This window comes from Bipolaris victoriae (genome assembly GCF_000527765.1).
Source record: "Bipolaris victoriae FI3 unplaced genomic scaffold scaffold_43, whole genome shotgun sequence".
Classification (NCBI taxonomy): Eukaryota; Fungi; Ascomycota; class Dothideomycetes; order Pleosporales; family Pleosporaceae; genus Bipolaris; species Bipolaris victoriae.
Window position 1 is genome coordinate 46,953 of NW_014575349.1, and position 24,132 is coordinate 71,084.

Genomic DNA, 24,132 nt, shown 5'->3' on the forward strand with positions numbered 1-24,132 from the left:
CATAACAAGTAATGTTTTTGAATGGACTGCGTGCAAGTGAAAAATGTCTACATGTACTATCGGCGCCGGGCAATGCCATGGCTTCTCCGCGGTGGGGCTTGCCAAGCCAATTGCCCGCGTTAGCGTCAAAAAAGTTAGAAGTTGCCCTTCAGATTGCGCGCACAACTTGGACGACACAACATCGACATCGCCATTGCAAAGCGCAGGTTCTTGTGACATATTTCAGAATGGCAAAGCGAAAGTTGAACGAGCATGATGTGCCAGAAGAAACGTCAGGTGACGAGTCACACTCTGAGCGCAGCACTTCACCCGAACCTTCGCAACCTGCAGCGACCGCGACCGAACCCGTGACGACCACCGCGACGCCGAAGAACAAGAAATCTACAAAAGCTACCAAGGCGGCAGAGCCAGCGCCTGTCGCATCTTTTGCCGAACTTCAGCTAGAACCCCGCTTGTTACGAGCAATCCGCGATTTGAAATGGGCATCTCCCACGGCAGTGCAGTCACAGGCCATACCGCTGGCGCTAGAGGGCCGTGATATTCTGGCTAGATCAGGCACAGGAACAGGAAAGACAGCTGCCTACCTTCTTCCCATCCTGCACAAAACACTGCAACGGAAGCAGATGTCGCTCATCCTGGCTCCAACGAGAGAGTTGTGCCAGCAGATTGCGACCGTCGCCAAATCCCTCGCACAACACTGCAATCAGGAAATTAGGGTACGGAATATTGCGGGCAAGGAGTCAGACGCTGTCGTGAAGGCAGCGCTCGCCGATAAGCCAGAAGTGGTTGTGGCTACACCAGCGAGGGCATGGACCAACATCAATAACTCCACATTGGCCGTCAACGACCTTTGTACGCTAGTTGTGGACGAAGGTGATTTGATAAACGGCTATGGTTTCGCCGAGGATATGACCAACATAGCTCGTGAGATACCTGTTGGCGTCCAAAAGTTTGTTCTCTCAGCTACTCTCTCCACCGACGTTGAGGCTCTCGGTAGCCTGTTGTGTACCGATCCCGTCATTCTCAAACTTGCCGACCTTGACAAAGACTCGAAAAGGGTAAGTCATATTCGCATATCCGACTTGAAAATGCATACTGACAAATGGCAGGTGAAGCAATATGTTCTGAAGGTTGCCGAAGACGAGAAGTTTCTCTTGATCTACGCCATGTTCAAATTGCAGCTGATCAAGGGTAAGACGATTGTCTTCGTTGGCGATGTCGACCGATCATATCGCGTTAAGCTTTTCCTCGAACAATTCGGAATTAAGAGTGCCGTGCTCAATTCAGAACTTCCGCTTGCGTCACGCACTCACATCGTGGAGGAATTCAACAAAAACGTGTATAACATTCTCATCGCCAGTGACGAGAACGATGTGGTCGGAGTCCAAGACGAGGACTCGAAGCCAAAGAAGAAGAAAGCAAAGAGAAATAACGACAGCAAAGACTCAGGCGTTTCTCGAGGTATTGACTTCTTGAATGTTGCCTGTGTCCTCAACTTTGACTTCCCTGTTAACTACAAGTCTTATTTTCACCGGATAGGAAGGACTGCGCGAGCAGGAAAGTCCGGAACCGCCATCTCGTTCATCATTCCCAAGGAAAAGTACAGAAAACACAAGCCCACAAGCTTCGCCGGATGTGAGAACGACGAGGAAGTTCTCAAGAAGGTCGAGAAGCACCAGCAAGAAGGCCAAAAGCTAGAAAACTACAATTTTGACATGAAGCGCCTAGAGCCATTCCGATACCGCTTTGCAGACGCGCTCAAGTCAGTCACGCGAATCGCTATCCGAGAAGCCCGCATCAAAGAAATCCACTCAGAGCTCGCCAAATCACAGAAGCTCTCGCGATACGTAAGTTCATCCCTTCCTTCTCATCCATTCCGCTGAGCCACCCTAACACTCATCTTAGTTCGAAGAAAACCCTGAAGCCCTCGCCCATCTCCGCCACGACCAGACTCTCAACCACCCCCTCAGGATACAACCGCATCTCAAGCACGTACCAGACTACCTGTTACCCGGTGGTAAAAAGCCAGAGGATGTCGGGTTCGTCGGGCTCAATCTTCCGAAACCTGATCGTAAGAGGTTTGTCAAGGGTAGGGGGAGGAAAGTGGTTAAGCGGAATGGCAAGGTAGATCCGTTGAAGACATTCAATGCACGGGGTAAGGGGAAGAAATAGAGGTGATTGTGTCAAGGTGTTATAGAGGAGCTGGTGGAGCATTCAGAGAAGGGAAAACAGCATCAGTTTGGTAGTGTCGATATCTGAATATAATGACATACCTGCCTTAGCTGGACACTTTGAGTGTCTGCTGTAGCTGACCCATCGCGTTACTAGAGTAGAAGAAGTGATAATGGCAATACTCACCTACATTGCGATGCATGTCAAGAATTTCCAATGTAATATCTTGTTTTCCTGTTTCTCTGTTGCATATAGTCACTGGTGCCGGATTCGAGGCAGGCTGAGGGTTATGGAAGGATGGTGCATGGAGTAGAAGAAAAGAAAATGTGGCTGGTGCTTAGTTACTAAACGGAAACAAATGACTTTGAAAGTACGAGAATAATGATTTCGGTTCGTATATGAGGCGAGAGAGATAGTGCAGTGTTGTGGGTGAGTCGAGTAATATTGGATCTATGAGTGAAGATGGGTATGAGAGGTGTGATAAGGTGTTGTTCTGGAGATGTAAGATGTTTTCGAGTTTCTTTGTGTTTAGAGGCTTTGTCGAGAAAAAAGATTGGGCGAATCGAAGTGTAGGATTGTTCTCTGTCGGGTTGGAATGGACGAAGAGCTTGTGCGATGTGAAGGCGGTGTTTGACTTGATGGCAATGAGCTGGGCGGTGAGTTTGGGTTTCGAGAATATATAGTTTGTGATTGCATGGTGTTTATTTCTTTGGAAATATGTCACAATGGGGTTTGAAGCATCACATGATGTCGAGTTTTGTCTCTGTTCCCTAAAAAATGTGTGAATTGACACTTTTCCGATAGAGTCGAATTAAAGGTATATGTTTTCTAGACTTGTATAGATACCCAGAAAGATGTAAAAAGACATTCAGATATCACGTGTATGGTCTCTCCAAGTTCCAGTTTTGACGTCTATCCACTATTCAAGCATGCGCAAAGTCCGGAAGAAATCACGTGTAAAAACAGATTACTATGCTCAAGCCGAATTTCAATGAAGAAGCAATTCTTCTTTATGGCTGATGATATCATGATAGTGAAAGGGTAATGCTTAGATGAGAAGACTGAAAGGCAGGTTGTTGACCAACACGCCTTCGTGTAACCCACCACAAGTAGCTATCCCATGCCATCCCGTCCCGTCAGGTATTGACCTAAGGCGGCTGGTGACACGACATGATCGGCAGGCCTATCTCTCGGCTGCGAGTGAGCACTGGAGCACCGGTAGACCCAGAAAACAAGGCAAACGCTCTCGTCGGTCCGATAGAACCACTGAACAAAGATGCCGGGTTCTACGAGGCGTCTATCGGTTATTATTGACCATTCTCCAGCCGCGTGGTTGACACCCTTAAACGGAAGGATTGGGATAAGTACTCAATCAGGCCTCGCCAAGTGTCTTATCTGTGAACGAGCTCAAGCCACAAATTTACGTTGCTTTGAAGACGAATGGAATCCTTAGCCCGCGGAAATCCCTCAGCTCTCATCTTCGGGACACGAGAACTGCGCAGTGTCGTGAATTCAGAAAGTCGGAATGACAAGGCTGGTGTACAAAGGCTGGTTGCACATGCTGTGTAGCCGAAGAAGTGGAGTCCCGGCGGCCCGCATTCAACCCCACTTAGTAAACCGCGCCTAGCTCCCGTGGGACTGGCACCTTATCTGGCTGCTCCCTACGCAAAGTTGTGGATTCTTTGAGGCTAGGAAGAAAGGTCATTGATTAGATGGTTTCCTATACGACAACCAACGCCGACAGCGCGACTTCTCGAGCGTGACCGCGTTCGCGTGCAGTACACCTACGCACTTCTCGTTTGCGCCATGTGCACATCAGATGTTGTCCTGTGAAACCGCATTCGTCGGGCTCCGAAATGCCTTTTTGCCTTTTCGCGGTGTTTGATTGTTGCCGACAATTAAGGCACGGGATGTGGAAATGAGCCGGTCAATAAACTTGTTATGGTACGACGAGAAGGAAGGACGGCCCATTCAAATGAGACCGGACTTATCATTCCGCGCTGTAGTAACATCTACCTGGTGGTCCACCAACCATTTCGTTCAGATGGTGACATTTCTCCTGGCCGGTCCTCCCGGGATAACAAGCCCAGTTAGGAAACTGTGACATGTTTCAGTGCCCAGGAATACGTTGTGCTGCTTTAGAGAAAGTTGGTTGGTGCTTTTCCCCCCAGCCTCGTTCGTATCAAGCCTCAAGGGTAAGTGAGTGAGCGTAACGCGCGTCGTCTACCAGCTGTAGCCATTAAGAGGTGCACAATATCTGAACGTTGACGTGGGATACGCGCCATGCTAGCAGCATGTATAACGGTCATTCGCTTTTGTTCCTATCTTTGCCACACATGCATGGAGCTGACTGTGAACGTTGATAATTGCGGCCACCAATAGACAGACGTGAACATTACTGTGTACTGACCGCGACATGCGTACGGTCGATTCACGTCCGCGGAACAATGAGAACGACAGTATCAGGCGACTTCGCCATTGGCGCTGTGCAGCGAAGCGTCAACTGACACGCCTATCGTTTTCCCTGAGCAAATGACAGTTTTGCAGTGCCATTAGGTAGGCTTCTATTAGGCCTCCCGTGTGAGATGTGCCGGCCGTCGGGCCGCGTTTGAACGATTGACCGATACAATGGATATGCAACGCAGCTGCGGACTATGTTATTGCAGGGACCGGGTACGTATTTGATTGGTGAGATTGTATCCAGAGCCTGTTGGTGATATCATGTGGGACCGTCTTTGTTTCTCTGTGACCATTTGCATGTTTGAAGGTGGGCGCTTCTAGCAAGGTGGGGTAATTTGAAGGGTGGAAAGGCACCCTGGAGGATCTTGTCGTCTAAACCCACTTGATCGACCGCGGTTCCCAGCCACGTGGTTTCCAGACCCACTCACATATGGAGAGTAGATAGCAAAGCTCTTGCTAAGAAAGGCATGTGTAAGGAATCGATCGGCTATGGCTGGCGTCACGGCAAGCGGGTCAAAGGACAAGGGCGTTCGAGCAAGCTCACATGTTTCACGTGGCTTTGCGGTTGTCGTATACCCCCGTACTGCCTCCTCGCACTTATCAGGCAGATGGGACCGCTCTTGAAGTGCCCTGTAACTCAGTTATGGGGCAGAGCGATGCACCCGATGGCTCTCGGTATCATCCAGTCTGACAGGCATCAAATATCACGATATACAATGTGCATAAGGTATATACCCTGGCTAACAAGAATATCTGATACGTCATATTCATTAAATACAATTTGAGCGGCCGTTAAGTTGCGGAGAACATTAAGATATTGTGATCCAATCTGATATAGTGTGTGCAGATAATGAACGGATGGCAACATAGTGCAAGTTGCAAAGGTAACGTATTGTGGATAAGAAGGAAAGAAGGTCCTCAATTCCCGGGTATGACGCGACAGACGGGAGCATCGTGTCGCATGCGGACGTTAGTGGCAGTGGCGCGAGGGTGGTGCTACGTGTCTTAGTCGCCGGGCGAGTAGTTTTGTGTGTTCCAATAACCCAAGAGCCTGTGAATGTGGTCAGGGTGGACGTCGCCGATATCTTTGACCTTGACGTTGTGCTGAGTAGGGTGGTGAATTCCGAAGAAAATTCGTGATGCTTGAGATAGGGGAGGCACTCCTTGCGCCATCATGATACCTGGTCCAGTCGTCAGCGCTAGAATCTTTCCTCGAAAGGATCGGTGCTCGGGTGACTTGCAGATAGGGTCCTTGTCAAGCAAGCTTTCGCCTTCCAGCAGTGAAGGCGTATAGTCAAGAGAGTAGGCAATCGCATGCGCACTGGGCAATACACCGTGCTTTTTCGTACCCTGGCCACCGTACGTGAAGATGGGGCTAAACGTGTCAAAGAAATGCGCAAAACTAATGGGCCACGTCACTTACACGGCGAAGCAAAATCCATGCCTGGGCCCGACTACGATGAAACGTCGGATCTGGCTATGCACATACTCTCCATACTTCACAATAGAGATGGAGTTGTTGTATGCAGTTGCTGTCGAGCCAGCGGCTTCACTGAACAAGACCGAGAAGACCTAGCACGTCATGAGCAGGAAGTTCACTTCACGTATAAGTAGGCTACTTTACCTTGCCAACAGTAAAGAAACTGCTGGGCCTGACATAATAAGCTGCACACAATCAGCATTACTCAATTTGCAAGGGGGGTTGCACTATACAAGAGTCCAACGATTCCACATGGCTGTTCGGTGCGGGTTGGTTGTAGTTATAAGTGCCTCTGATCTCTGGCCCCTCTACAGCCGGGGTAGAAGCCGGCCCTGCTCGAACATCCTGCGGCGAATCGGCGCGAGTGAGTTGACCGTGAGGCGGAAGCCAGTCAAAGAATACCCAGCGCTCTCCTAGATGTAGTTATAGCGTTAGCCCCTAAAAAAGCAAATATATAAAAGCAAAGATGTAGAACGAATGAAGGTTCACAGACCTACAAAGTGATTTCTAAAGTAGCGCCCGTGCCGTTCGTCCCAGTGGGTCCGCAGATACCTCTGGTGTTCATGGTCCCAAACTGGTTCACTCATGTTTCAAAAAAAAAGTACGTAGTACCAATTGATATTCGTTGATTGCGTGACGATTTATATTCCATGTCGCGCAAGCCCCCCCTTTTAAGTCCAAAGAAACAGCCAAAGGAGCCATCAAATGCAGCAGAGCCTCATTGCACATGTGCGAATGAGTTACCGAGTTCATCGATCAATATAGGGACGTTACCGACGCAGTATGGTCCTTGGCGCTCCAGACTGGGAATGCGTGAGGAGCACTTGTCGAAGCCGAGGGGTGGCTGAAATCAGGCCGGGTGATGATCGGTAACACCTGCATCCGCAGCAGCTTGCATGCATGATAAGCGTGGTGGCGTGTTAAAGGCAGCGTGAAAACTACTATACCCTATCAGTCTTAGTGAAGGACATGGGTTGGGTGCTACCTTGCTATGGGGCTTAGGATATCATCCCTCGGAAGCGTTCAAGAAACCTTACTAACATCGACTTGTCGCTCTAGATGGCTTCGCGATCACGGAGCCGCCCAGGCAACGTGTCGTTTGCTTTTCGGCCAAAGCGCAAAAAGCTCGGTGTGCAAACAAAGAAATTACACGTGGAACAAGAGCACTAATAAGTATCTAGCGAAATGGCTTCGGTCCCTTTATCTTTCGATCGGTCCTCGTGGAAAAGCGACAGATTCCATGAATGACACTAGCAGTGAAGAGGAAGACGTTGCCTCGATCGAAATCCAAACTCCCACTGATAACCATCCACATATCAGTATGCGCACACATGAACGAGGAGACGACCCTCCTGTACTGCCTTCAGACATGGGTCGTTATGCCGACCTCCCACCACCTCCACCGCCCCCCCAATCTGCTATTTCACCCCAGATACTGGATACGATCCCAGTAAGGAAATCTGGCGTTTCAACTGAAGGAATCCCATCACGTGAATTCTCCGAAATCGAAAGACAACATGGAGAGCTGGTGATAGAAAGAGAGGATCTTATGGGTTCTCGATTTCAGATGCAGATGGATAGACAGAAGATCTCTGAGACACGTGAGAAAACAGGTACTCAAGAAGGATTGGTGATGGATCAGTTGCGTACCTTCCTACATAAGCAAGCAATCACCTTGCCCCAAGATATAGCGGAAACGTTTGAGCTGATTGATGCTTTTCGAGACCAGCTAGGTTCACTGGAGGCAGAATATGATGACACGGAACAAAAATACACACTGAAGGAATTAAAGTACTCGAGGAAAGAGTTGGAGTTCATCGGAAAGTTGAAAAGCGTTCACTCGAACAGCTCTCCTGTTTCTGGAACTGAGAGAATTCCGGCAGATCAGAGTGCCTTGCAAGCAACTCCCGCAACTGGGGATAGCTGGGAAATCGTCAATCCGAGCAACCAAATCACCAATTCGACTACACGGGAGAAGGCTCCACAACTAGCGTTACAACGTCAAGTGAACTCCAATATCCAAAAGGACGTCGGTTCGTACACGGCAGACTTTAGTCTACTTTCAAATAATGAACGCTTGAACACGTGGTTCGTTGATATTTTGTTTCAACCCAATCTACCGATGAACTATCCTGAAGAAGAGGAACCCATTAGCGGTCCGACACACGGATCTCCGCTGAAGGATGTTCCTGAAGGCTGGAGTTGTATTTTCGCCTTTGGAGCGCAATTCGAAAGCAACAATTCGAAGGGTACTCATGGCAAATCTCAAGAGCAAGACATTACTGGTTCTAGTCCTCTCTCTCTCTCTCATGATTTTATCGCAATAAGGCACAGGGAGATGCCTTCCAAAAGATTGCTGGTGGATTCGACAGAGTTTCAAGGGGAGCAAAATATTGCTCAGAAGGCGCCGCATCGGAAATGCCCGTACTGGAAAGATAGCGAAGCCTACGGTGGCACAGATCTCGAAATATATGGACCGTTCATTAGCGAGAAAAGTCGCCTACAAAGGAGCTTCAGTAGCTCCTCGGCACCGACTGGGTTGCAAATCTTACGAACACGCCAGTCGTGTCACAGTTTTCCTCACAAAATGGATTTCCAGAATCGTCGCGACTCCAAAGCTAGTTCGCAAGAAACACGCAAAAACGGGACTAGGCCATTGAGACCTTATCATACGATAGGCGCATCTTCAGAAAAGTCGCCTTGGGGGACCATCAAGACTCTGATCGAACCTCAAATTTCACAAAGTTTCAATCAAGGAGACGAATATCTCAGACGAGAGATGCATTTTTCTCATCGATTCCTCCAGCACAATGGCGGGTAGAATCACCAGGAGATACTCAAGTCGAGCCAAGGAAAATCACCTGTCTGCTATCGAAGGTTTTCTGATGCTATACACAGAGATATCCAGGTTTCGACTCGAACCACCCCCTATTTCGGATTTTCGTTGCACACGTAGCCTCACATAGGCTTGTACTTTCTTTATTTGCGTAGCGTTCTTATCGGTCGCTTTTCTTTTAATCGGACAGCGTTAGCCGGCTAACATGAGAACAGGGCATAAGTTTTCCATAAGAGATGTGTTTTCACAATATTTGTTTTCTATACTGTATAGTAGAATCAATTTTCCTTGCCCAGATCCCAACAACGCGGCTTGGCCATGCTACAGGTGCAGAGTTTTGGTTCGACCACGTTACTACCTGCTACTGCATGGGTCATCGTGGAACAAGCCTATCTTTCCCAACAAGTGCCATCACTGCACGGTGTCTAAAGGTATTTCTGTGATACTCGATCTTGACCATTTGGAATGAGGCGTTATCTTAGTTTCAGCCTGCACAGAAGTGAGGCATCTGTCGCCTTCTAGGGATGTCCCTTGAACCCCGTCTCTGATGTAACTCTGCGTATCACACTGTGCAGGGATAAGTTTCAGAACAAGGACACCGATTTCCTCCTATTCAACATGTTCACACTTGCACAACCTTTAACCAAGCCGATTATCTGGTTTCTGACACACGCACCTACAGCGCAGCTTCTTCGAACGAGTCAAGTATGGCCTATGAACAAAGTCATGACACTGTGGATGAGTGATTGATCGAAATGATTGGATAAATGGACAACGGGCTTGCAGAGGACTAGACGTGCTATATGTCAATCATGGATTATCATTCACCGTCTTGTTCAGCTTCTGCGCAAGAAAATGAAGAGGCTTGCCACTATTCAATCAGGCTAAGGGATCTAGCCAAGCCGGATGCAACTAGTCGACTAGTCTTATCCCAAGTCCACGTTTGTTTTTTATCAACTGCATGGCCACGTCCTGAAACTTCTATGGCCTCCGACTGATTGTCTTCTACTTCCTCCCTTTCACCTTGTAGCCCGATGATAAATCTCAAAGTATAAATGATGGAATGATGTCGACTTAAGGTTCTCTGACAGTGGCGAAAAAACGACAATTGGAGTCTAGTTTGCTGCAATGCTATCCATTTCCAGATCTTTTGGTGATGCCTGAGGCCACCGGTGAAGACACGCTAGGAGCGGAAGGAAAAAGCAGATGGTTAACCGGGTGTGGGTATGGGGAGCCCCTGTTCACCTGCAGCCGTGACTCGCAGGTTGTGATACGTGAATTACAGGTGTGTGTACGATCCAATCCTCCCATTGGCCTAGGAGACGATGAGAGTATCACGGAATCACCCCCTTAATCGTGACTTTATCGAGTTGGTCCCATGACAATTTCGTTCGTTTGAGTGCACATTTGCACATAACTAACTATCAGAGCAAGAGTCCCTCTTTCAACGCATTTGCAGGCTTATCTAGCGTTGCGTACACCCACATGGAGTGTCAGCTGCAGTGCCTCGCTCACTGGCCAATAAGAAGCCCGTACCATACCTACAGAAGGGCATATCGTGACGCAAAGCTGAAGGAAGAAGTAATGATTACAACAATTATTGGTGTATTAAAGCTTTGGACGAAGAGAGCCAGTAGAAGTGCCTTCTGTGTAAAAGCGGCGGCCGCAGACGAGCGCCTATGTCGCAAGTGCGAGTCTTCGCTTTTCAAGTTGCATGACGTAGCGCCACTGCGATCCTTTGATTGGTTTGAACAGCTCATCTTGCGTCTTGCCGACTCAGCCTTGCATCTCAGCTTGCTGCCCAAGAGCTCCGCACCACCCGGTCACAAGGTTGAGAGTGTATCGGAATGCCGTGCCGTTGGTATCGATTGACATGTATGATTGGGTTGGCTTTCCGAGTAATCAATTCATTGGCCACGAGTAACAGTCAGTGTATGCTAAACCCATATTCCATATGACTAGAAGTCTCAAATACCAATCGCAAATGCGCAATTCAAAAGCGACGTTGCTGCGCTTACATTGCGTTTTGCCACTGCTACCTGCATAACTTCATGTATGCACCGTTTTCAGTGCATACTCCGGGACTCGTCACGATACCATATTTCGCATTCGATCTTGGAGTAATCCCTGTCGTTACGGTGTCGCTGTGAAACGACAACGGCGTCTGCATGCGGGAGTGGTGTGCAGTCTCCACATTGATGTACCCCACGTGGTAAAACGCCAAATCGTTATTCTATCCGTAGAAGCCTCGAGTGATGCGTGGGACCATGAGACTGGTTCAGCTGTAAAGATGTGGATTAGTTGATCGGTAAAGTGTGTACCAACCACGGAAGGAGTGTCAGGTAGATTAGGCGACTTTAGGCAGTACTCTACGTAGTTGCCTTTCGACCGACCGGCTGAGTACAATGTAGCAAAAACATTGAAAGTAACTTTTGTGCTTTCTATCGTTCTTCTAAGATACAAGAGTGTGGAGATACTCCATATCTTAAACGGCTATCCTTTCTGTACCGGGGTGGGGATGTACGCCACAAGTCTCGGGAAGTTTGCTAAGCGTACTGCTTTTGACGGATCCGAGAAGGTTAGTCGAATGCAGTGTGAGTTTGGCAATAGCGAATGAAGGACTCATAATCTAGGACTATTGCGTAACTGTGTAAGTGTACTCTTACGCCAGGTTGTGTCACACGCCTCTCACCTTGTTATGCATACTGCATATGTATGCGCGCTTTATCCCTAATTTGGGAAATGAATCAGTCACTGGGAATCTAGACTTGCTAACGAACCTCATAAGTTAATATACTGAGCAGAGCCTCAATTGTTCGAGGTCCGGCCGCCAGTTATGACTCAATCTGATGAGTCATCTTGTATGGGACTTGAGTTACTGTTCACTCGGACACTAGTCCTCAGTCAATTGATTCATTTCCTCCCTTGAGTTGGTTGATCTGACTATCACTCTCCATGAGACCGCAGAATCATTCTCTAATTATATAGCAAACGTGAGGCAAAAGGGAACCAAATGAGAGCCAAAGAATGACATCTTCCAAGTTCAATACTATCTATGAACAATGATAGTCCCATAATATGCCTTTGTAGAGAACATCGTATGCCTGAATTCTTTCATGTTGATAACATTCCAAGCACCTATAAACTGTAGTTGTTATGATTCCGTAGAGGGTTATCACATTGATATGTCTTCCTGGTTGATGCACAGTATCTGGTCCGCGAACGAACCTTCACTATACACCACTATCAGCATTATTTGCCCAAACATACCAAGCTAGAATAGTTGTGACAACTCTCTTGCATATTGAGGGATATGCTTATTTGCGAATATGTCAGTGTCATTGCTCATAGTGACATTACAGTGCAACACAAAATGTGATAGTCAATACACTATATTGCAGTCAATCCGCAGTGCAACTTCTGTCAGTGACGTATCGTAAAGCAGTTGCATTATTAAAAAGGTCTTGTTCTAAAACCTTTTGATTCAGTTGTCTGTTCGCTTCCTATTCTTGAATAAGGCTCAAGGTTAAGTTCAGGCAAATAGCTTATAAAACACTCAAACTGTTTAATAGACTTTTGGTACAAGGATGTATTCAAAATGCTACAGAACTGCCTATTGATAGTCTATTGAGATTTGATAGCAGTTCTTTATGGGAGAGCCTTTAGGAGTACGAGCGGAGCCAGGTAAAGGTCGAAGTTTCACCGATAGTATTTCTCCATCCAGAGGATGAATTGCACACCGATCAGTAAGGATAGTAGAAACAAAAAGGTTGTCCAGTTTTCGTTTCTTGCTGCGTTTGCTTCGGTCAAATATCTCTTTGATGGACCAAATTCCATGCACTCGAACTAATCGGATAGTGAGCAGCAGTTTTGGATCCTGCAAACCAAAAATTTGACACGATACTTGAAGTGGGAATTTCGGGATATCATCAAGTTTCCCTGTTAGTATCTTGAAATCCTGATCTTTTCCAACTCGTGTTAGCGCGGACAGTTTGTTGCCACTTTTCGCATCCCATGCTTCTACACCGAACAAATCACTGTGAAAAGAAAAAGTGGTTTCGATGAGAACTTCATCTTCTATGTCACCCGGTCCTGGACAAATGAGTAGTTTTGTCTTTTGGAGTCGAGACACGAGGTCCCCAAGATAAGGCAAAACAGCCGGAAGGGCTTGTAAGCGGAGGCATGCATCCACACCAGACTGTCGTTGCAACAGGAGACAAAATGCACCCTGTGGATACTTTTTTAGAGTATGATTGAGTACCGCTACATGGGTTACACCGACTGGTGGTGTCGCTCCATCCAAAATTTCCAGCTTGCTGGAAACATCTTCATAGACCAACAGCGGAAGCACGGTGGATATTTCATTACGGAACGTGGTAACAGTTGTCATGATTTGTTCATGTGCTTGCGTGCTCCACCTCTCAGATGCAACAATATCGCAGTATCGAAAACTCGAGGGTGGATTCCGATTTTCTCGCGAGGAACAAAGAAAGCAATCCAGTTTGTTGCAGAAGCTTGTGGTGGAACTGGCCAATAGAGGTTGGTCATATCTATGTTGGCTATGGCGAAATAAGAACATCGAGTGGTCGGCTGTGGCATTGTAGATAGCTTCTTGGAGCCTGAAGAAGGCTTTCTCCCGCCCTTCTCCATATAGAAGTGGCATGTTGACGTCAAATAAACCCAGGAGCGAATATGCCTCATCCTCTTCTTTAGTGACATTCCGATGCGAGGCCCATGACAATCTCTCTGCCGCACTGAAAGAGTCAACAGTGTGAACACGAAGAAGAACGTCTGGGTCGATTGAGGTAATGTCTGCAATCTCTTTGTAACGTTCGAATTTCGTACCGATGGCGGCCCAATTCTCCGCAAAGAACTCGACACATATTGGGGCAATCAGCTCTTGCAACGTCCAACCACGTGTAAACCATTCGCTTATAGCAAATATCGAACTCCAGCCTAGTCTTGCATCGGGAACATCTGCTAGATAAACGTAGCAGATATTTGACTCTGCGTAGTATCTCCACATGGAATTGATCGCTTCTTGCAACTCAGCCGAACTAGATTTGTCGATGCAACAACTGTCAACCCAGATCCAAGCGTATCCATCCTTGAGGGCTAGTTTGCAAGCTCCTTGTATCTTCGCAAAGCCTTTTTTCGTCCGCGTCTGGCTTTGAGGGTGTAGAATGGGTGCGCTGCTTATATCTGCAAATGTGACCTCTTCAGTGCTCCACCGGTGAGAAAGGATTGCGTAGTCTGGAACCTCGCTCGGCACATAGGGACGGCTAAGTTCAAGAGTCTCTGTGTTCAAAAGCCTCATAGTGGGATTAAGTTGCTTGGCTTCTGGTTGGCCAGGGTTACGAAAACAGCCAGGACATGAAGAGTTGAAAAGACCGAGTAAGCTAGGAACACGGTAAAGATTTGGTTGATTGGTGAAGCATGCTGCTTTTCGGGCGACGGGGCAGTGCACGACACAGCTGCTGCCTAGTAGTACATGGTGCGACCGCCTGGTGTCCTGGTTCCAGCTAGTACAGCATATTACATCACGCTAAAGTGAATATGGCAGGATCCCGGGCCAGCATGATAGGGGACGCTGAAGCGTATATTATAGAAAACGAACTATTTGAGTATTCTCAAAGAACAAACAAGCAGTTTGTTTGATTGATAGCAAGCCTCGCTAGTGTTTCAGTGGGATACTTACATGTAACTAGGGATGACTAGTAGAAGGATCACTTACGTCGGGTCAAGACGGGATATTACAGTAACCAAGCTCATTGCTATATTGAAACCGAACAACAATCGTTTTCGGAATATGAAGATCCCTTATATCATAGTATTGGGTATGGCATTACACGGATCCATAATAGTTGACGTTCGGCCTGAAAAACTAAGATTTCGCAGTGACGATATGTATCATTTTGAGCATTACCCCATTGCTGTTTCAAGTGTCCTTGATTCCCGAGAAGCATTCAAAAGGCCGTCGTTACTCATTGACAATGGCAGTATTGAATACCAAGTGCCATGCTAGCCGGAATCCTTCCCGCCGTATGGAAAGAGGACGGCACCTTTGATTGCATATTCAATTCCGTTAACTTAGGCGCTCGACGAAACAGCAACTGGATTCACAGATTTTCATTCTCTGTTCTCCACTCTATGGGCCGCCGTATCTAGCCCGACATAGTGATTAAGCAAACTCGAAACCTAGATCTACCGAAGCAGCAACAAGCCAATTCGAAGTCAATGCTATCCCAAGGAAGCAAGACTATCCCCCTCCCATCTCCCTCAAGCTGTCAAGTCAACCCAAGCCTTAATAACCCTCTGCTTCGCCGCTTCAAACGGCTTCTCCCCATCAACCTCTAGCGTCTCACACTCAAATTCACTTACCACCGTCCCCTTAAACGGCTTCTGCACACCCTCCGTCCAAACATGAATCACCCGATCCGCCATCGCCTCAATCTGAATCCCTCGGAACCCCATCAGCGCCGCCTCACGCTGCAGCCACCGCGCCCCAGCCCCCATAATACCCCGCCCTTCATAGTCGCCCCGCGTGGACGTCGCATTGCGCATGAGCACCTGGCGCGGCGCAGTAGGCTTCCACGACGCCGGATCCCGCCGATCCCGCTGTTCGAGCGCGCCGTAGAGGATAGGAAACTCCGACCAATTGGCGAGTAAAGGTTTCATTTTCTCGGGGTCAAGCGGCTTGAAGCCGTCGTAGCTGAGCATTATGCTTACGAGTGGGAAGTCCATTTGCTCTAGTAACCGCTTCCCTTCTGCTGCGCGGCCTTGCGTTTTTTCTACACTCTGTGTAGCGAGTTCGTCCACGTCCCAGAGCAGGGCGCCGCCGATGGCGCGGGCGGAGTCGGTCTTAAAGACGTATTCTGTGTCGAAGACGCCGAAGGAGAGGCCGGAGTCGATTTGGTGGCGGACTAGGTATTCGAAATTGAGGGAGTTTTCGACGACCCAGCGACCGAGGTCGCGGTCAGGCCAGATTTTCTGCCAGACATTCGAGTAGAAGCCGTGGCTGTGGGTGAGGATGGCGGTGGCCCAGGGGAGGTGGACCGGCTTCAGTTTTCGGATTTCGTAGCGTGGGGCCAGATTTGAGGGGTTGGAGGGTGTGGGCACACGGGTGTTTGTTAGTTCTGACATTTCTAGCAGATTCGTATTTATATCTGTATTTCAACAACGGCGTTGGCGACGATGTTGATATACTGGCAGTAGGTAGAGCAATGTTGGTTGACGAACCTCTCTGGCGGTGTACCTGGAAAATTAAGAAAAAAAAGAATGTTAGATGGATATAGATAGCCGATGAATTTGGTCACAATATAAGCGACTCGGTAAGTCAATGTTGACTGGGCTTGCATAGATCCTGCATGCTAAGGAAAAAAAGATCGATGGGGTTTCTGCCGTTGATCTCCTCCATCGTGGACTAATACGATCAAAACATGGCACGAGAGAACGATTGAGGCAAGATGATCATGTGAGAATAAGACCTAATTACCGTTCGCTGAGCAGATCTTTTCGGCTCATAGCACTTAATTGATACTATGCTTTTACTGCTGATGTTTAGTTAGACCTACCTATGCATGTGATGTCATAAGCTGAAGTGTAATTGGTAAGCATCCCCTCGCCTACATGCACTATAAAGTACCACTGCACTAGTACCCCTGTCATTGCGCCAAAATGCGATCCATATTCCGGCGGGGCGCCTGATGAGACAAAGATATAGATTGTTGTTACAGTACTAAACATTTCGAATATGACTATCGCATTGTCTTGCATCGTGAGTTTTCCTCATTGAGTTCATAGCCCTACATAATTGGCTACTCTTCCCTGGTATGTGAAAGAGTCCGCCCCATAGAACTATGGCGATCTTTGATGGGAAACGGTAATTAAATGGCCTAGAACGATGCGGGACAGCCAGCGCGATATCAAATGCTCTTAATTCAACCCTTGGCCCTCTTGCAGCAGCGCAATGCCTTGTTCCTTAAGCTTGAATTTTTGGATCTTGCCGCTCGCCGTCTTGGGATAATTGTCTACCCAAAAGATATATTTCGGAACTTTTCTATGTCAGCTTGCTATGCCGTCTTCAGTATTGATGTCTACTTACCCAAATGATGGCTCAGCTTCTCTCTGACCCAAGTCCTCACCTCATCGGCTGTTACTTTGCCATCCTCTCCAGCATGTCTTACGACAAAAGCTGCAACAACTTCGCCGTATCTCTCATCCGGTAGCCCGATGACGCTGACTTCGCTGACGGCTGGATGAGCAAAAAGACAGTTCTCGACCTCAAGAGGATGAATATTCTCTCCACCCTTAATAATCAGATCCTTGATTCTTCCAGTAATTTTGATGTAACCTTCCTCGTCCATGGAGGCCTCATCGCCAGTGTGCATCCACATGACGCCGTCCTCGTCCGGTTGAAGTACTTCTTCTGTGCGCGCCGTGTCGCCCCAATAACCTTTCATAAGGAGATATCCTGAGACTGCTAGTTCACCACGCTGGCCTATGTCAAGCGTTTGCGACCAGTCTGAAGCGTTGACCACTTTCGCGCGAACATGTGGGAGAAGCCGGCCCACAGTGTTGATGCGCTTCTCAATAGGATCATCCGTGGTTGTCATGGCTGAGACTGGGCTTGTTTCCGTCATTCCATAGCAAATAGTAAGTTCCGTCAGGTTCAGTATTTTATGAAGCTTGCGCATCAGCTCGGCTGGAATGGAAGAGCCGGCTGCGATTCCAGTGCGTAAGTGTTGGAAGCCTTCGTATGGTACTGCACCATTCGCGAGGAGTTCGAGCTCCGCCACAAACATGGTGGGAACTCCATATAGGGCAGTACACTTGTGTTCTCGGACGGCCTCAAGGGTGGCAAGCGCGTTGAAAGCCTCAGTGGGGAAGACTATAGCGCTTCCATGAGTTGCTGTGGCCATGTATCCGAGGATGCATCCGAAGCAGCTGCATAGAGTTAGAAGTTGTACAATCCAACCTGTACAGGATGACTCACTGAAACAACGGAGGCGGGCAACATATAATGTCGTTCTCTGTCAGCAGCATCCTATCACCGATACTGTTGCCATTATTCAAAATACTCCTATGGGTCAAGCATGCAGCTTTTGGCATACTGGTTGTACCCGAAGTAAACTGGATGTTGACAATATCATGAGGGTCGAGTCCTTGATCCTGCAATGCTAAACCTTGGCCACCATCCTCAATCACATCCTCGTATCTTCCCAGGCACTTATACTCGTCCATATTTATCCTCCCTTGGGCATTGTCCACCACCACAACCTTCTTTAACGAAGGAACGAGCTCCGACTCGACTTTTGAACCGGCAAGATTAGGTATCAAGTGTGTAAGTAACGAGATGTTGGGGCGCGGGTCTTTTCGTGGAAGGTTTGTTTCAGCTCCAATTATAAGATGGGAAGCGTCTAAGTGATTGATGGCGTTTAGGACTTGCGGTGCGTTAAAAGAAGGATTGAGGGGTACCTATAAATCAATTGGTTTACGATCAATCTTTCATACTCCTAGCCGCATACATACCAGTATTGCTCCCAGTTTGAAAAGCGCATACGTAATCTTTGTAGTTGTCAGCCACCGTTTCTCATACAATCCCAAACAACATACAGTAGCAAATTCAATATTGTTTCCCAAGCTCACAGCAACCCTATCTCCCTTCTTCACTCCCAGATTCTGTAATCCTCTTGATAACCTGTTCGAGTCGCGATCCAGCCCATCGTACGTCAGCCGTATGCGCTGATGGTGTGAGATGACCCTATACGAAGCTTAGCCAGGACGATATCGATGTTATTCAAGGTACACGCACGCATCACGGTCACCATACTGCTTCACAATACCTGCAAAGTGCTGGGGAACAGTTTGTTCGAGCAGTGGAGGCTGTGTTATGCCATTAGCAAAGCCGAGAGCTGATATGTAGAGCTACAGGAAGAGGGTTCAATTGATATAGTACGTACCTCGGTAGGACCAATGCTATATGCTTGCGTGAGAAGCCCTCTTTGCGCAATTCGCACAGGCTTAGGGCATCTTGTAGCGCGACCGACGAGCTTCCGAAGCATCTTCAATTGAAGAGGGCATTAAAAAGCCAGACAAAAGAAGGACAGGCATGGCTGGCATCGGCCTTATGTGGAGACGAGATGGATGTGTCTAGTCAGTGCTGCTCTTCGGAATTGAGCCGCGGTCCACACTCCCGGGCGGACATGCGGGGTAGCTTCCGGGCTGTGGCTTCCCCCTCTTGTTGGACCAAAATCCCCGGAGAAGATCGCCTACACGCCCGCATTGTAGATTTACACACTTTCTCCTTTTAGTAAATTAGTCTTTATGGAGAATTCTAGCACTTCAGCATATAACATTCCTGTATACGAATGCGTGGTGGTGAAGGCGGCTAATTGCAAACAGGTCCACCAAGAGGCTTCACATATAAATAATTAACATCCCCAGCAACAACATAGCAGGATTTGAAAAGTTTCAAACATACACAAGGCCTTCTTTCTTACACTCCAGTTGAAACTACTATAGGTTGAAGACTTCGTGTTACACCGTTTCACGGAATAATGACAACACTCACACTCTGTTCTCCACCATGGTATGAACAAAATCAGACTTCATGCCCTCACAACACACCAAAACATCTACCCATCTCACCTATCAAAGAAACGAAACCCCCCAACATCCCAAAAATTCTAAACACAAAATCTTCTACACCCTAACCCCTCCAATCAAACTAACCGCCGTGCCTCCAACCTGCATCACACACATACATAGCCGCCCCCATCTCCCCCAATCACCACCACGCCAACACGCCATGCACAACCCACACCTCTCCTCCACCATCTTTATTTCTCTTATGCCTCCCCTCTTCCCCCCCTCCCCTCTCAACCCTCCTCCCAACCCTCTACCTCAAAAAAAAACAATGTTACCCGCCCCCCTCATCCTCGCCACAACCCTCCCCTCCTTCCTCCCCTCCCCCGCAGCCCCCTTAACAAACTTCTTCCACAAAATCGCCTTCGATCTCGACACCATCGGGCGCACGCGCCAAACAGCCTTGATCGAAGAAACCGCGCGCGTAGCCTACGCTGCAGCGGGGATACCCGTCAACATTGTAGTCTGGAATATGCATATACCCGAGACGCATCATTTTGAGCGCATACTGGAGAGTGGGTTGCAGCCTATGGGGTTGGGTGGCGGGTTTAGGGTGGTGGTCTTCCAGGGAAAGGGGTGGTTGAGGAATCAGGGGGTGCTGGGGGATGCGGAGTGGAGGTGGAGTGGGAAGGGGGTGGTTGTTAAGGGGGATTTGGTGGTGTTTAGGGATGTGGATGCGTGGGGGTGGGGGGTGATGGATGGGATGGGGGATTGGGTTCAGAGGATGCTGTGGTAGATGTGAGGATATCTCGAGTCTTTTTTTGGTAGTGGAAGGTCATTGATGAGAAGAGAGTAAGATCAAGAGATCAAAAGTTGAGCGCTAGATAGCAAAATGTGGTAGACTGTGCGATATAAAAAAAACTCCCAATGACACCTCCAAATGCTCAAACCGTCAACGAGAACTTCGTTTCGTGAAGTGTTTGTTATCGCTCAAACTCAAGTACCTTTTTGCTAGCATCGCTCCCTGTTCGATCTCTCGGCTTCATTTCCTCATCTCCTGTGCCAGTCGGTGATAGCAAGTCAGGTGGAACCTCGCCCTTTGATGCACCCACGCCAGCCGTCTCAGCACCTTCAAGCAGATCAAGATCCTTGGCATCTACGTCTTCCTCCTCCTCTTCGTCATCCTTGCCATGTCGTGCTTCCTTGTCCAGTTCCTTTTGAGCCTCGTCATACCGTCTTCTGACCTCTGTGGCAACTCGCATGCCATCATTGACAATATTGTCAAGCATGCCTCGAAGCCCCTTGCCAGGTGGTACAACACCGACCCCAGCTCCACCAACAACACCACCTAAGCCTGCGGCACCACCTTGCTTTCCGGCATTGGCAAAGGTTGTGAGATTGTGGAAGCTAGACGCCGAAGGAAGCGTCTCATCAGCGAGGCGGAACGATGAAGAGAAGCCAACCTCAAAGAAGTTTAGTAATGCTTCATCTGCGAGAATGACCATACGGAAGGTGGGCAGCGTGATATGGAGAGGCTTGTTAGGGTCCAGCGCCAGATTTGCTGACTTTGCTTTCTCGCTTCGTCCTTCCAGATCAGAATCCATAGTACGGTTAGAGGGTGTGGGCGACAATGGATTATGTTCCGACTTTTCAAGTTTCGCTGGTTTTGCTTTTGGAGTGCCAGGCTCGGAGCCAAAGTCTATCAGGTCGTCTTCGTCGCTGTCGCCAATAGCAAAGTTGTCAACCTCGTCCTTGATCTGATCCATATCTCGGCCTGCTTGGTTCGAGGGGTGATCAGGGTCGGCATATTCAAAGCAATTGCGAATAAATGCAGACACGCTGCTCAAAAACTGCTCATCACGGCCAGCGCGCTCCGAGCCGGACCCAGAACTAACGTCGAGCGATGAAGCAGCAGGACTTGGGTCGTGTATGCCGCGCCGTGATAAGAACAAGAGGGCCTCTGAGATCCTCAGAATGCCCTCGCGATCTACTTTGCCATCGCCATCATCGTCGTAAAGCTCAAAGAAGTAGCTAATGTTGGACATGATGTCTTTAGTCCCCTTAACATTGGCAAAGCCAGTGACAACATTCTGTAGCGACAATGAGTCTGTCATGTCGACATCCCAACGTCGGAACAAGCGGCGCATGAATTCGTGGTCTGCAGGCTCTGGTCCTGAGCCCCATGGGGACATGGGCGGTCGTTTTCTCATACTGTTTCCAAAGTATGAATGTGCATTTTGGTTACTGCTGGCTTCAGGCGGAGAGGTTGGTGAGTCGGTAATGGCCCATTTTGCAATACCTGACTAGGTCGTTAGCAAGGGTGCCCAAATATTGCTCAAAGTTGTCAGACAACTCACCAGCAAGAAATTCTCTAAAGGCATCGTAATCCATCTGTGTAGGACTGGGCCCGAGCGCTACTCGACCCTTCTCCGCACTGCCGGAAATACCTGTGACGACTTCAGTCGCTTTCATCCTGCTAGCCTTTGCTTTACGCTCAGCTTCTTGCTGCATAATCTCGGCTCGTTGTTGTCGCTCGTAGAGTACGGCGTAGAACCTATCGTACAGGAATCCCAGGTCGTTTAAACTTAACTTTTTGCTGTCTGGACCAAGGTTCCTTATTGATGTGCGTTTGGCAAAACTCTCTATATTCTCTAGTACAGCGTCTTTATGTTTGGCGCGCTGCTCCGAAATGGTGTTTTGCGTGATGCCAGCAAATTCCTTAAAGGCCACAACCATGAGTTCCTGAAATCGCGTGACAGCACGCAGCTTGGGATTTTCCGAATTTGGATGTGCGGATTCGTCGAGCCGAGAGAAGTAAGACTTCAAGACGGAGATGAAAGAGCCGTCGTCTGCGGCGTCGAGTAATTCTTCACCGTTTATACGGAGGATAGCAAGGCCGATTTGAAAGAGAACCTTTGGGCCTTCGAGGAAAAAGACGTCTAGAACACGGAAAGCAAAGATCAGAGGCATAGAGTTGATATAGAGCGAAAGAAACCATGGCAAGGAAACAACGGATAGCTGTACGTCAGATTTGACGAGATGATCCCAGAGTATGGGCATAGTCTTCTCCACAAGGGATTCGAAAACCTTTTGGTCGAGGAGGGTGCCGTACATGGTTTGCGAGTAGTAGCCGGGAAGAAGGCGATCACACAGCACAGAGAGAAGGAAGAATGCCTGTGATTCGGACATGTATCTTTATTTGTTAGAATCAAGAAGTTGCACGTCGAGGGGCACACATACATCAATAATGCTGCGACTACAATGTTCATCGCCTGGCAGTAGCCAACTTCTTCGTTTGTCCAGCTGTATGCCGTCAACACCCTTCGGAGTCTGCCAATACCCTCTTCACTCTGGAAGCCTGGGTACTCGGGCAAACTCCTGTTCAGATCCTTCTCAATCTCATCTATAGCCAGCGACTCTCGCCCAGAGTATTTTTGTAATGTTTCGGTATATAGGTTCGGATTTTGTAGGCGTAGAAAAAAGGCCCCCGACGTGAGTTCCCACATTTCACCTCTTAAACGATTGGGTAGACCGACGCGGATAAGTTTGTGGAAGGTGGGCTGTCGGATCAGGGTTGCGCTTCGGCCGTTGTCTGTTGTACATTAGTAATGCTTTTGTGCATGAACTGAGTTCAGCTTGCCTTTCAAGTATTCACGCCAGAGACGTATTTTTGTCGCATCTCTGAGTTTCCTTGCATTTCCAGGGTATCTAAATATCATGCCCAAGCCTGTATCTGGATGTTCCCTCCCCGGCTTGCCATCCGCGCCCGGCTTCTTTCCCTCGTCATCGGTGAGTAGATACTCGGAGTAGCACTGAGCGACCACCTTGCGTAGATTCTCTACCTCCTTGACACCTTCCCTCAAGCCCTTCTTAAGGCCATCGCAAAACCGCTCGCATGCCTGCCGCGAGCCAGCAAGCTGAATTGTAAGCTTCTGCCCAGCAGGTGCTTGTGACTTGGAGTCTGGTGTGCCGTTCCATGTGGTAATTGCGAGGGCAAACATATAGCTCTGGCTGTGCAGGCGCTCTACGCGCCGTATACCGCATAGTGGTAGGGTGAAACCGTTGCCCGCCGGTCCCGCGCCGTGGGTCTGGCCTGTGAAGCTGCTCGAGGAGCTCAAGCTCGCAGTGTTGATGAAGCTTGAGCCTTGCGTTGAGAAGCAGAGATACTGCTCGCTAAGATGTAGTTTGCCGACATAATGGTTGCCCTGGCCGCGGTCCTTGTCGGATGTGACGTCGCCGTTACCCCTCGTGGAGTGGTGGGGTTGGAGTGTAAGCTCGGCGGTGATCTCCTGGAGGGGATTCTGCGAGTCGGGAAGTCGGAACTGGTAGCGAAAGAGGGTGGCTTTCGAGGGCCGTCGGTCTGTGGATGCGGGAGCAGCGATGGTGTTGAGCGTGGGTTCAATGTACTGTTGGGCCTTCTGCACCAGGTTCGAGATGTTGAACATGGCTTCGGCCCGGCCGCGGGTCAGAGACAGAGGAGAGTCGGTATAAAGCGGACGCAAGTCACTGTTTGTGCTTCATTGCGCGACAGGAGACGCCCTTGTTGGTCGGCTTGCAAAGGGCCCTAGAGCTTATGCAGGGCGGGAACTGGGTGGGT

At 48.6% G+C, this 24,132-nt stretch overlaps 6 protein-coding genes across 6 annotated transcripts; 2 read left to right on the plus strand and 4 right to left on the minus strand.

The window, feature by feature from the left end:
* Nucleotides 1–227: 227 nt before the first annotated feature.
* Nucleotides 228–2,172, plus strand: COCVIDRAFT_26698 (hypothetical protein; the record flags this gene model as incomplete). The annotated part of the gene is made up of 3 exons (XM_014701024.1): nucleotides 228–1,058; nucleotides 1,110–1,847; nucleotides 1,906–2,172. The coding sequence occupies 3 exons, from the start codon at nucleotides 228–230 to the stop codon at nucleotides 2,170–2,172; spliced, it is 1,836 nt and encodes a 611-aa protein (XP_014556510.1).
* Nucleotides 2,173–5,637: 3,465 nt separating this feature from the next.
* On the minus strand, nucleotides 5,638–6,699 carry COCVIDRAFT_37848 (hypothetical protein; the record flags this gene model as incomplete). The annotated part of the gene is made up of 6 exons (XM_014701055.1): nucleotides 5,638–5,813; nucleotides 5,874–6,007; nucleotides 6,056–6,204; nucleotides 6,257–6,297; nucleotides 6,346–6,525; nucleotides 6,606–6,699. The coding sequence occupies 6 exons, from the start codon at nucleotides 6,697–6,699 to the stop codon at nucleotides 5,638–5,640; spliced, it is 774 nt and encodes a 257-aa protein (XP_014556541.1).
* A 472-nt stretch (nucleotides 6,700–7,171) lies between these two features.
* On the plus strand, nucleotides 7,172–8,933 carry COCVIDRAFT_99505 (hypothetical protein; the record flags this gene model as incomplete). The annotated part of the gene is made up of 2 exons (XM_014701056.1): nucleotides 7,172–7,241; nucleotides 7,294–8,933. The coding sequence occupies 2 exons, from the start codon at nucleotides 7,172–7,174 to the stop codon at nucleotides 8,931–8,933; spliced, it is 1,710 nt and encodes a 569-aa protein (XP_014556542.1).
* Nucleotides 8,934–13,521: 4,588 nt separating this feature from the next.
* On the minus strand, nucleotides 13,522–14,265 carry COCVIDRAFT_63733 (hypothetical protein; the record flags this gene model as incomplete). Its single annotated transcript, XM_014701057.1, has 1 exon — nucleotides 13,522–14,265. A coding segment is annotated over one exon (744 nt), but the record flags the coding sequence as incomplete, so codon positions are not given.
* Nucleotides 14,266–15,227: 962 nt separating this feature from the next.
* Nucleotides 15,228–16,091, minus strand: COCVIDRAFT_37850 (hypothetical protein; the record flags this gene model as incomplete). The annotated part of the gene is made up of 1 exon (XM_014701058.1): nucleotides 15,228–16,091. One exon carries the CDS (start codon nucleotides 16,089–16,091, stop codon nucleotides 15,228–15,230), a length of 864 nt encoding a protein of 287 aa, XP_014556544.1.
* Nucleotides 16,092–16,883: 792 nt separating this feature from the next.
* Nucleotides 16,884–23,980, minus strand: COCVIDRAFT_37851 (hypothetical protein; the record flags this gene model as incomplete). The annotated part of the gene is made up of 10 exons (XM_014701059.1): nucleotides 16,884–17,002; nucleotides 17,053–17,894; nucleotides 17,944–18,425; nucleotides 18,480–18,515; nucleotides 18,564–18,711; nucleotides 18,763–18,833; nucleotides 20,540–21,834; nucleotides 21,893–22,728; nucleotides 22,776–23,127; nucleotides 23,176–23,980. 10 exons carry the CDS (start codon nucleotides 23,978–23,980, stop codon nucleotides 16,884–16,886), a joined length of 4,986 nt encoding a protein of 1,661 aa, XP_014556545.1.
* Nucleotides 23,981–24,132: the final 152 nt, after the last annotated feature.